The sequence below is a fragment of the Astatotilapia calliptera genome, chromosome 7 (genome assembly GCF_900246225.1).
Source record: "Astatotilapia calliptera chromosome 7, fAstCal1.2, whole genome shotgun sequence".
Lineage (NCBI taxonomy): Eukaryota > Metazoa > Chordata > Actinopteri > Cichliformes > Cichlidae > Astatotilapia > Astatotilapia calliptera.
The window spans coordinates 65941338-65954720 of record NC_039308.1 but is presented as its reverse complement, the minus strand read 5'-3'; the positions used below and the strand labels follow the sequence as shown (position 1 = coordinate 65954720).

At 40.8% G+C, this 13383-nt stretch overlaps 1 protein-coding gene across 4 annotated transcripts in view; it reads left to right on the top strand.

The window, feature by feature from the left end:
* Window positions 1–12613, top strand: part of LOC113027146 (DNA topoisomerase I, mitochondrial) — a 28706-nt gene extending 16093 nt beyond the window's left edge. For all 4 annotated transcript variants that reach the window (XM_026176711.1, XM_026176710.1, XM_026176709.1 and 1 more), the window contains exons 13-20: window positions 1173–1316; window positions 1872–2057; window positions 6368–6436; window positions 10040–10154; window positions 10827–10954; window positions 11184–11284; window positions 11877–12026; window positions 12214–12613. In XM_026176711.1, coding sequence (XP_026032496.1) covers window positions 1173–1316; window positions 1872–2057; window positions 6368–6436; window positions 10040–10154; window positions 10827–10954; window positions 11184–11284; window positions 11877–12026; window positions 12214–12316 — 996 coding nt within the window. In that variant the 3' untranslated portion in view covers window positions 12317–12613. The remainder of the gene's footprint in view (window positions 1–1172; window positions 1317–1871; window positions 2058–6367; window positions 6437–10039; window positions 10155–10826; window positions 10955–11183; window positions 11285–11876; window positions 12027–12213) is intronic.
* The last annotated feature ends 770 nt before the right edge of the window (window positions 12614–13383 follow it).

Below are 13383 nucleotides of genomic sequence, written 5' to 3'. Positions count from 1 at the left end.
ATAGAATATTTAAAGTGAAACTCCTAAGAACCTGTTTACAAGTCATGGGTGGAACTACATATGAAATAAGTTGTGGCTTCAAAGTGAGTAGAACTGATAAGTTTCTTCATTTGAACTAGTTTGATTCTGCAGACTGCAAGTTTGGGGAAAAAATGAAAAAGAAGTTTGTAGAATTAGCTGCTCGTGCAACATCCTCCTCCAGGCTAGAGGCTGGCTGTAAAATTAGACGAACTGTTGTGCTGCAGAGTTGCGTAGTAAGTAAATCAAGAATCAAAACCTTACAGAAAGAATGCAGGGGAATGCAAATAACATTATAACCAAGTTATAATAAAATAAATAATTTGAATGGTTTGCATTTTGTCAGTTCAGCTCCAGATCTGCCAACTGACAAATGGTTGTTGTCCTGCTTCTGATATTATTCACAGAGCTGATTTAAATGAAACGTTAGCATAAACACAGCACAGATTTACAAACAAATCACAAACCTGGACACTTTTACACATTATGTTGAGCTATAATGCATAAAATGTATATTCTTAAACAAAATTCGTAATTACTTTTGCACAGCATGTCTTTTATCCCGCCTTCCTTCTCTCGCCCCGCCCCTCCCTGAGCCCGAGGTTTCTTCCTGTTAAAAGGGAGTTTTTCCTTCCCACTGTCGCCAAAGTGCTGCTCATAGAGGTCATATGATTGTTGGGTTTTCTCTGTATTATTGTAGGGTCTACTGTACAATATAAAGCGCCTTGAGGCGACTGTTGTTGTGATTTGGCGCTGTGTAAATACATTGAATTGAATTTGATAATCCAATATGAGTAAACCTTTGCAACATGTTGTTGTTCTGTGCTCTGTTTGCTGACTCGTCTTCCTTTCCATCTTTCATGCATAAAGGTTAAGTTATTCCGCAGTTCTCCGTGACTGTATCGGCACGTTGACTGATGGAGGGTTTAATTGTATGTAGATAGCAATAAATAACCAGAAGCAAACAGCAGACACAGAATGTTGTCTTATAGTGGAAGATCCTGTGTTAGTGATTGTTTCAGGGCTTTTAAAGGAAAACCACTTTTTCATCATTTTATTTTATAATTGTCATCACCTGTCACTTTTGCTTCGTGTTTCCGTTTCATGTTTAGTCTTTTCTCTCTTCCTGCTTATCTTGCCTTTCTTTCTTGCAGGGAGAGAAGGATTGGGAGAAATATGAGGTTGCTCGGAAACTGAAATCACGCGTGGATGACATCCGTTACCAGTACCTCCAGGATCTAAAGTCCAAACAGATGGTTACACGTCAGAGAGCTGTGGCGCTGTATTTCATAGACAAGGTTTGGGTTGCACAACTGATATTACAAATTGTTACATGTTCACACAGCAGAACTAGAAAGAAACTTTCACACGTGAGCTTCTCTGATATCTGTCCACACGGCCTCTGTCGTAGCTTTGCTTGTGATGTTTGCATGAATGTCGAGAAAAACTGACGACTGCAGTGGCCGTGTAAATAGGCTGGAGCAAAGTGAAGATATTGGAAATCAATTCAGTATGTCTTGATTGCCTTTTCTGTTTTCCAACATAGTTGGATGAAAATCTTTTGCAAAGTAAATGGATTACATGTAGCCATTTTCTTCCAGAGACTTCAAGCTAATTATCTCAGTCTGTATGAAGTGAAATGATGGATTGAGGACGTGATTGCTTTTGGCTCATGCCAGAAACTGTTTCAGTTGCCATTTTTGTCTTTCGTTTGTCACGAAGGTCTTTTTATTAGTACGTGTATATATTTTAACGGTTGTCTGACTCGCATGCGTGCTGTGTACCTTGTGATGGAAAAGCTCGGCGTGTACTTCTGCATCTGTGGTAATCTCTGTATCCTCTGACCCAAAAAGCTGGCCCTGAGAGCTGGCAATGAGAAAGAGGAGGGAGAGACGGCGGACACGGTGGGTTGCTGCTCGCTTCGTGTTGAGCACATCACTCTGCATGAGCAGCTGGATGGCAACGAATGTGTGGTGGAATTTGACTTCCTGGGTAAAGACTGCATTCGTTACTACAACAAGGTTCCTGTCATCAAAAAGGTAAAGGAAGAAATGACATAAACACGTTGGCACTTAAACGGGTGGATGCTAAACAGTGTTCTCATGGGTGCACAGTGGTCAGCGTGATCGCTCTAAGATCACAAATGGAGGCAATTTTTAGCCTGGTTTCTCACTAAGATAATCATGTGCGCATCTTTGCATAAACCTGTACTTGTAACACACACAACCACACAATGTTGGCAGCTCTTTCCTCTTTGAAATCATGGATGTGTGTGGGGAGCAGCTACACTAATCTCATCATCAGGAGGAGGAACAGGAGGGTATCTTTGTTGATTTGATTTTAAACTGGAGCTTAATCTATCTTAGTTTATAAACTTGTGTGTAGGGAATTTTGAATGGAGGAGAGACGGCTGAGCCGCTTTACACACAGCAAACAAACTGCCTGAATGACTTACTGGACTACAGAGCCAGCCAGATGTTGTGACAGATACTGTTTTAATACTTTATATGGTCACTAATTATGGTGCTTATGAGCAATATCATTACCTTAACAAGTACATGCACTTGTTAAGTGCACCTGCAGTGATGATTATATTGATTAGAGGTGCTGTTTGTTTCAGTAGCTAACACCCTGGAAACTCTGGGTTTTCTCCTCCAGAGAGAGTCAATTACTGGGGAAAGACTCAGGTTTTCTCCCCTCTGACCTCTGCTTCTACTGCACCTGAACCAGCTGTTTTATTTCGTCATTCATAAAATTGCTATCAAACGGCACAGCAGAGCGAATTCATTTGTAGAAGTTTTAAAACCCCTGTTAGCTGTTAGTTCACTTTTTCCTTGTCTTTTTTGTGTGACTGCTTTTATAGTTTATCAGTACTCAATATAAGGACAGAGATCAGCTTAGAATAAACTTTGTAAGTTTCTAATTGTGTGACTGTGATGCAGCTAACAGCTAATTCCTGCACTGGAATCACTGCCCGTAATAACGTTTCTCTGTAAAGTTGTAGGCGAATCATAAAATCAAACACTGACGTCACACAGATAGAAAAATGACTGTCACTATTGGGATCCTGGAGATGATGAATAGTATATAATATTTGAGAAAAGTTGAGGAGGAAATCACTTTAAAACAGAACCTAATACATTTTAAAATCACTTTTTAAATACACGATGCAGGAGGTCTGATTGTAATTTGATTACATTTCATGTTGAAATGTGTTCAGATTGAGATTTAGTCCTTGTACAGTTTCTGAAAACTCAACAGTTTCCACTGAAACTCTAAATCAGAACTGGATCCGCTAACTGTCCAGTTTGGAGTCCACATGCATGATTGTTCCAAAATGGGTCAAGATTACAAACTGAGACTGGATCATACCTGGATCCAGTCTGGCTCCGGGCATTTCCAAGTCTTATCCCGTCAGGATCCATTCATAGTGGCTTATTTAAAACGGCTCAGCCTTCGTCCAAAACTGAGCTGAAATGTCTAAAATCTAGCCGATCAACGTGTCGATGGCTCTTTAACAGCCCGGACACTTCTTATTATTTATTTGTTCATTCTGCCCTTTTTTTCCCCCCCCCCAGTTAAATGAGAAATAGTCATTTTGAACTCTCGCAGGCTCCCAGTTCTGCTGTCTTACAGCCCTACCAATCAGCTATCAATGAAGTTTGCTATTACATGGTTAAATATTATTAAATATTAAGTGGTTATACTGGAAAACATCCAACATTTCATCCAGTAATGACAAAGATAATGAAATCTTCTGTAAGAACTTGAGATTGTTAAAGATTGTCAGTACATTAAAGTTTACTAAATAATGTTTGAAACTAAATTTTAAATGAATACAATCCTCAGCGCTGAGACATGTTCATATATTTTGATCTGCTTGATTAAAACGGAGGCTCTGCTCTTTATTTACCCGTTGCCATGGTGATTCATCACTGCCTTCGTCCACTCGTGCACATGCTCGGTTCAATTAACTGTGTTTGTTCACTCTAACTCTGCTCAGCTGCTCAGGAACCGAAAACTATTACAGAGATTATCTTAGTCACTCAGCTCGGTTTATTTTTAAACTCAGTTTGTTGAAGATGTTTCCTGGAGCAGCGCCCTGAATCTGCAGTTTGTAAACAGTAACGCTGTTTTGGAAAAGTCTTTACTAATGTAGTTCATGTGAGGCAAATCTGTCCATTCTCAGTAAGACAAGACATCAGCAAAAGCCACTGAGTCCAGTTTATATCATTATAATAATCAAGGTTTTGCCCTTTGGTTTTTGGCACAACTCACTGTGGAGAAGGTCACACGTGTCGATGTGTGCAGAGCCCCAAGCGCAGAGGGAACTGAGATTTGTCCGAGGGATGCAGTTGTGGATTGGATCGCTGCGTTGGTTTAATTTGTCAGGCTGCTTGAGTAGTTCAGTCTGCAGCTCTCGGATCCAGAACCACAGCACGATGCTTACATAAAGTGCTGCTTCTGTCATCTGGACGCTGCACTGATACGCATGTAGTTCTGGGAAATAGATGGTATTGCAAGTTTAAGCTTGTGTTGCCATGTATTTACAGATAAAGGTGTATTCAAGCGATTTATTATTGTGCACACATACAAATGCTTTGTTTTCAGGAGAGAAAATAGAAACTGAAGGCAGCAGATAACCTGTACTTTTGCTCCTAGTTCAAAACACTTGGTATTACATTTGCTACAACGTAGCTTAATAGGATCTGTCAGCAGACCTCATTTTTAATGTCACCTCACATGACTATAAGTCCTTTTTTTTTTTTTTTTTTTTTTTTTCCGAGCCTTCTTGATGATAAATCAAACAGCTTACTTTCAAAGTCACCAGAGAGCCGTTTTACAATGTAGCGACAAGAAACCTGCTCAGATTGTTTCCAGTTCGCTGTCCTGACACATAACAGGCAACGTTTGTGAGAGAGCACTTTAGTAAAATAACTGAAACTCACTTCTGATTGATTACAGTTAAAAGAAGGTTCATCATGTTTTGTCACAAATGATTGCGAAATTAGTCTCGATGTTTGTTTGCTGGACATTAGTGCAGAGAATTGAGGGGCTGCCTCAGACTTGCAGGACCTTGACGTGTCTGTATCTGATGCACTAAATGATAATGCAGACTTAATGAGCAGGTTAGCAAATATCACAACAGAAGAACAAAATGTGACTGAAAACTTGACAAAAGAAAGAAGTCTAGAGTCTGTCAAACAGCTGTCTCGTGCGGATGTGTGTGTCTGTGTGCGCACACGTGCATATATGCATATGTAAATTTTTAACTCCTCCTCTGGTGTCAGCCAGTGCTATCATCTGTTGCAGAGATGGGAAAAGAAATGTTAGCACCTGACAGCCAAAGTGTTTTGTTTCTTGGCAGAATGTATAATTATTCAAATGAGTGCATTCAAAAGCATCACATGAGCTAGAATTAATTAGTCCCTGCATATTTTAGCATCATCAATTCCATGGAAAATCAGTAAGATTGCTGCTAAATGTCACCAGGAATAAAATGGAACAAGAATGGAAGAGAGGAATGTTTAGTTCTAATATCTGGAGATATCCCAACACATTGAATGCTGTCATATGTATTTCACTTATCCTGTACATTTTGCATTGACAGTTTTTCTCAATTTTTTCGAGTCATAGAAAAAAGCACTGGAATAAATAACCGAATCATTTTAAAGGGAAGTCCTGTATGTTGTTCGTTAGCATCAGGCTGTCAGTGCGTGGCCACCGCTGTATCAACTTGGACGACGGCCTGACTTTTTCAAAGAACCCAGAGTGTGAGGACACATGTGGATGCGTAAATACAGACACATACTGATTTACATCTCACGCCCAAAGCATCGGTGCTTTGCTTTTTATATTTGCAGCTCGTCTTTCAAAGGAAACAAAATTGACACACAAATCAGCCGGTGAATATGTCAGCGTGTTTTATGAGGCAACACATCTGTGGCTCGTAATTGGTGTCTTGCATATTTTAGTAGTTTATTTGGGGAAAGGATGCATCTGTGAAACCCACAGAGTCACTTGAAATGTCAGATTTAATTGTGCCAGTTTTAATCCTCTGGCTTTGAGATGGACAAATAAAGCGAGGCTCCAAACGTGCCCCACAATTGCACTCTGATGTGTGTGTGTGTGTGTGTGTGTGTGTGTACCTGTAGTTTTGTGGTATTTTTAGACCTGTCAGAAAATATTTTCTGTTTGTTTTTTTTTAATTTCATCAGTTTTTTTCAGCCAGAATCCACCAATGAAACATAAACCCAAGAAAAATCTAGTGCAGCACCTGTGCAGATGTATTAAATGTTCTTATTTCTCTCTATACATGTTGATGTACTTTACCTGCATCTCTTTTCAGGTGTTTAAGAGTCTTAAACTTTTTCTGGAGAACAAACAGCCCGGAGACGAACTCTTTGACCGCCTAAATGTGAGTCTGTCTCAGCATGCATCTCCTCCAACATGTTGCACCTTTTATATGATCATTGCTATTAATGTGTCACAACATGGGACATTATGGGAGTTTTTTTGTTCACATTTTTAGCTGCTACACAAATGTTGGTGTCAAAAGCAAGCAGCTGATTTGATTTGAGTGTGAGGTTGTTTAAAAAGGGTGAGGAACCCCCCCCCCCCCCCCCCCCCCCCCCCCGAGTAATATTTTAAGAAAACAGAAAAAAATGGTGGAAGCAAAGTAGAATTACACTTTTTATATTTTCTAGGGACAGAAAGCTGCAGTGAGGGGAAAAGTAGGGACTAAATTGTGAGGTGTAAGAGATGAGATTGAATGAGGATGAGCCGTTGGTGTGGAGAGATGAAAGGGCTAAATTAAGGAAATGGGAGGTGCAGAGAAGGGCTCGAATATTGGAAGCAGGGGGGAGACTGAAAGCAGAAAGGGAGTTTCAAAAGGGAGAGGGGATGGACCCTGGCAGATAAAAATGAAACTGTGCGCGTGAAAATTGAGAGTGAACATGTTGGGCGGATGAATTTCCACACATCAAAATGTGGCATCCTCTGAACCTTCTCCTCTAGCTTCAGGCAGACGGCAAAGCCTCACAGAGTGCTCGGCTTTCTCGAAAACGACCTCACTCATCTGTTTGAGACAATAACCGATTTCTGAAAAATACCTGACTTTGCGATATGTTCAGAGTAACAGTGTTGAATAAAAACATACAGAAGAAAATGCAGATTAAGATTCATGTGCAAGATTAGAGAGCCAGTCACGTGTTTGGCATATTAAGACTGACAGGCAGGAGAAGGATGTTGCAACACAGGACAGGAATGTGAGGAAGAGATGAGAAAGATGGAGCAATTGAAGGAGGGAGTACAGTGCTTCTGCTCTCTGCCCTCCTGTGTGTGTCAGGAAATGTCAGTGTCTGTTGGAGGTGGAATGGTAATGGCTGCAGAGGGCAGGCCTGATTGACACCTGGAAAGGCCAGGACACCGAGAGAGCAGAGGCAGAAGAGGTGTGTAGTAGTAGATGAAGCAGTAGAAAAGTGCCAAATGGTCCAGTTGAGGGGTGGTTTAGTAGAGAGGGTGGATGATTGGTAGAAAAAAGGATGGGGAAGGTGGTGGGAGGGCAATTTGGAGAGGTGACAGGCAGGCAGCTGAGAAGAAAGGGAGAGTGGGGATGGAAGATGGGTAGAAATGTAAGGAGGGGGGGAGATTCTGACATATACCCAAATCAGCTTGGCTCATAAGTTTGCTGTTCATTATTGCAACACTGATGATATTATACCAGCACGAGTTTTCTTCTTCTATAGAACACGCAGCCTAAACAAAAGGGCAGAATAAGAGCATTGAAGCAGCTGCATTTGTCGATTAAATGATGTATTCTCAAACACAGACTCAGGAGTGCTGAGTTGTCAGCGTCCCCAAAACAAGCTAGTTAATGTTGTGTAGTTCAGCCGCATGGCGAGGTAAAAGTGTTTGTTTTGAATGCTGCGGCAGACGGCTGGGTGAAAAGATTTCTATGGCAGAAATGGTGCAGATCGTGATAACGACAAGTACTTTTTTGTGCTTGGAAAGTGCCTTAGTTGAAGCCTGCAGGCACAATTTAAACTTGTTTTTATCTGCTTTTTTCAATTTTAGAAAAGCAGAAAGTTTATTTTTCTACATCTGCACTCAGCTACACAGACTGGAGGAAAGACATCAGGAGACGAGGCTTATGAGTTAGACATCAGTGAAGATGAATTTCAAGGAGTGTGTGTGTAGCTGCCATCACCTGTGTGTGAATGGGTGGATGACTGAATGTAGTGTGAAGCGCTTTGAGGTCCTTAGGGACTAGAAAAGCGCTATACAAATGCAGGCCATTTACCATTTTGCACACTGGTCGTGGGTGACAAAGCACATTCATTATTTCATTATTTGGAGATTTTGTTTAAAAGCTGCACATATTGATGGTGAAAGAAGAGCTAGAGTCTCAAATAGGACAAAACATCCTGGGCAGATGAACTTAAATACTTTATTTCAGTGTTTTAGTTAAATGCATTCACTTAAAGGAATCACTGTTAATTTTGTGGAGGGTGAAGCTGAAGGAGAACAGGATGAGTGTTTCGGGTTTTTTCATCGGCCTGCTCCTTCTTATGGTGCTGCTTTGTAGGCCGTGAGATTTCACATCTCTAAGCATTCAGTGTCGTGTCTCAGTGAATAACATTTTAGAGAAAGACGAGGAGAGTTGATGCTCATCAATATGATTGCAGAATGCCTCGCTAAGGTGATTGTGGGTTTTATGAGCATGCACACAGATAAACACACACATAGACAGACATTATGTTAAGGTCTGGATGTCTGATCTGTTTTGAAATTGCAGGTATTTTCAGCTTCTCTGGAAGCCTCTTTACTGAACTCCACATCATTCAGGTTAGCTGTAATAACTACATCTTACAAAGATGAATTAAATTACAACCAGCAGTGTGTTGTGGTCCTTACGAGCTCCTTTATTCGGTACATTTTCCCTCCACTCTTTTGTATCATTTACCCATCTATAGGAACCGGTTTTGTTTTTTGGCCGAGGAACCGATGCACGCAAATTAGACCCAGTGAGAAATGAAAAGCACCTCATCATAGGCGGTGTAGAAAGGCAATAGTCGATATTTCCCTGGCATTAGTAGCCATCACAACAAATTGGATAGCAGTATGTTAATGAGAAAGTCCAGTATGTTGCATCCTGTATTATAGATAGGAAATTAGAACTGTGGTAATGACGCATTTTAATAACGCCTTAGGAGAAGACATGGATGACACACACACACACACACACACACACACACACACACAGCGCACCATGCCGAGGGAGTTGGGGGTGTGAGAGGTATCGTACTCGCCCCATAGACTTGCAAACTCCTTCATTAGCATCGTAGGGCCAGAGTTAGGTAGCTCGTTAGCAAGGCAGCCACAGCAGCAGCAGATGCTTCTACCTGCGTGCTCGTGCTCCAGCACACGCATGCACACATACACTATATGTATACATGGAAAAACACCCACTCAGCTTGCAGTGAGACACAGTGATACAGGCCTGTGGCCCCAGTAGGTCCTGATCCTGATGATTAAACCAGCATCATTATTATAGACTATCAGAATTACTTCTGCTTCACATCTGAATGCTTTCATCCATATTCAAAATGCATGTGACGCCTTCCTCATCAAGTCTATATTTGCACCTGAAACTGCCGTGTGTGCATGAGCATATGGTTTTTGCTCTAACTCCAGTGAGTCCTCTCACACTGTTAACTCTGTTTCATCTGTTTTGTAAAGACTGCCGTTTCTCAGGTGTTAATGGAAATGTAAACTAGCTATATACAACTTAAACTTGTTATAACACCTGCAGAAATGTCAGTGAGACATAGAATTATGATCTGTTTTATTCTCCCTGATCTAATGGATGATGATAATGAAGTCAGAGATTCTATTTTGATTTATTTGTAAGATGGAGATTCTTTGCCACCGCAGTGGCACATTACCACAGTGCCACCTAGTGGTAGATGGCATGTGTTGATTTATGTGTTTTCTTTCTTGTTCCTGTTTCTCGTTGCAGACCAGCGTTCTGAACAAACACCTGAGTTCTCTGATGCCCGGTCTGACTGCGAAAGTCTTCAGGACATACAACGCCTCCATCACTCTGCAGCAGCAACTTAAGGAGCTCACAAACAGTCAGTCACACCTGCTCGCTGCACTGTAACAGTCTAAATTGACTTTAAATGCTCTGCACCACACATGAGCATTTTAAAGCGGTGGCTCGTGTTCCTCAGGTGCTGGTGCAGGGCGGTTAATAATGTAACTTGCCATCAGTTCAGCTCATTGTGTCACAGGGTCCAGTGAAAACAATGCAGTGACCCTCTTTTATATTTAGCCGGCTTAGTTCAAGGTATCCTGATGTCAGTCGGGTTTCTCAGTTATGACAGGAGTACATTATCACTAAACCCAGAGCCGTGCATCTCGGTCTCGCTCTTATCAGAGTCCCATTGGCTGCCTCGGCCATGATTTTTCCCTTTCAGAGATAGAAGTGTCATACTCGTCTCATTTCTGGCTTGCCACTGAGAGCCAATATGCAGGCTGACATGTGGTTGCAGGCAGTGTTGTGTGAACCACAGGAGGAATAGATGAAGTTAATACACGTGTATAAATGAAATAGGAGAATGTAATTGTATGAATGTGACTTGAAGCTTGATGTTTTGTCGCTGTGTGAGGTAATGGCATTAGGCGTGTCAGCGTGAGTTTCTCTTTAATAGTTTCTGTGCATAATTCTGGTTTGATATCTGTTCTCACTTGGATTTTTTTCCTTGTTTAAATACAAATTACTTTTTTTTTTTTAAATTCCTCAGAGTCTGACAATGTGGCAGAGAAACTGTTGTCCTACAATCGAGCTAACAGAGCAGTTGCTATTCTGTGTAACCACCAGCGGGCGCCGCCAAAGACCTTTGAGCAATCCATGGCTAACCTTCAGGCAAAGGTAAGGGCAGCTTGATTGAAAGTTACTTTAGTTTATATTTTATTGGACACAGTAATTTAAATTAGATTAGAAAGGTCAGCATCATACTTTTTTGTATTCTTCTCATTGTTAATTGACTGAAGAACAGATGAGAATTCAAGTGACAGTGGATCCACAGCCTGTCCTGTCACATTTTGAATTGAAATGTGGTGCCTGTGTGAGAGCTTGTATCAATATGTTCTCCACCCAGATTGATGCCAGGAAGGAGCAGCTGGCCTTAGCCAAGACGGAGCTGAAACAGGCCAAGAAGGAGGCCAAGACGAAGGGGAGTTCGGACCCGAAGTTGCAAGCGTGAGTGTCAGTAGTGGTGCGGCGGACAAAAGAGAAGCTTTGGTAACATTTTGTCCTGTCCATGCGTTGGACTGAGGGCTACCACGAAGTAGCTTTAACCATTTTGGCAGATACCTGATATCCTCTGTCCTGAACATTTTATTTCTTTAATACAACCAAAAAAAACAAGAGCATGAAACTTTACAGGTGTGTACCCGAGATCAGAATAAAGGTTTTAAAATGGTTGCGGTGGAATCCACGGTGCACTGCTGGAGTTACGTCATCGTTCTTTCCTTTTTCTTGTATGCCTCCTATTTTTAGAATATCATTCATTCATTCATTCGAGTGACCCTCAGGCAATGAATGGTTTCATGATATCTAATATTTTCATCACAGGGTAAATAGGAAAGCGCTGAACAACTTTGAATGCGTTTGCAATGACAGCATCAGATTTATTTCCCCCCCAGTAAAAATGTTTGTTTTCGGGTCTTTTCTACTATTTTCAAATATTTACACAAACTCCTCTTTAATTGTTACACTGTGAGAGGAAGTGATACAAAAAGGTTCTTCCATCCACACATATCTGTACCAGTGATGATTCCTTCTCTGTCAGGCTGGTGGAGCGGAAAAAGGCAGCAGTGAAGCGTTGTGAAGAGCAGCTGCTGAAGCTGGAGGTCCAGGCAACCGACAGGGAAGAGAACAAACAGATCGCTCTGGGTACCTCAAAGCTCAACTACTTAGACCCGCGGATATCCGTGGCCTGGTGAGTGAACACTACCAGCTGTTAAATATATAACACAAGATGTATACTGATATTTTCCCTCAGACTCAGAAGTGATAGCTGGTTTGTTTCAACTTTACCGTCTGTGTACCTCTGTTTCTAGGTGAAAAGATCTAAACCTGAATAAAGACGTTTAGGCTCATTTTTAATATTCCTCCCATCTATTCAGGTGTAAAAACATGGAGGTACCTATAGAGAAAATCTACAATAAAACCCAACGGGAGAAGTTTGCCTGGGCCATCGACATGACAGAGGCAGACTTTGAGTTCTAACCTAAAACTTGTTCAAGTCTCTCGTCTTAAAAGGTGACATAAGCTGCAATTCAGGAACCACTCCGTTAATTTTACATACAGTACTTTAATGCTGCATTTATTGTATTTTCAAAGACTGCCCATGTTGTACTTATAACTGTGTGGTACGATCGAGCTGTGCTTAATGTGCTTTTGCTTAGTGGTGTTTGTTTTTGTTCAACACTTTCTTTGGAAAAACTGCTGTTATTTGCTGTTTGTATGTTTTTGTTTGCATTAATCTGAATAAAGGTTCCCATTAGGCAGTAACGGGCCAAAGAAGCTGTCACGAGTTCTTAAACACCACTTTTGGGGAAGTGTTGTTTCAAATGCATAATTCTGCTGGTGTCGGTTTGCATTAACAAAGACAGTTTGTATAAGACTGAGGGCCAGTTCATTCTAAACACAGTGCTTTAAAATTAACAATGGGAAACACTGATTAGAATGCAAATAAAAAGGCAGTAACTTTAAAATCCTTTAAACCCCATATTTAATTAAAATGGTACAAAGACAACAGATTTTGCTTTTTGGAAAAAATCAATGAAAATATATGCATGCGCTGATTTTTATTTAAGGGCAGAAATACATTTAAACAAACTTTTATGACCGGTGTTTTCCAGCGTGTTGCGTGACCTCTTCTTGAACTGATGAGACTAAATGTTGTAGTTTTTAAAGTAAAAGTTGCATTTTCCAGTTCATAGCACACTAAAGTTTACAGTAGATAATTTCATCTGTGGATGCGATGACAGAGTCTTTAATGACAATAAGTGCTTCTGAGCCCAGTGACTGAAGATTCTTATTTTTGTGCCGTGTCACTCCATACATCTGAATATATTATGCACTGTCCATGATGGGCTCACATACTTATTTGCTGTGTCATTGTCCTTATTAATTCTGAAACCCTTGGTGTCCCTGTGGTGCTCATGATGAAGTTTCAATATGCAGGGTTTAAATGATTCCGGTTCGTTTTTATTATTTACATTTTACAAACTGTCCTAACCTAAGAGGTTGATTATAATTTCATTACATTATAAACAATATAGATTTAAAAA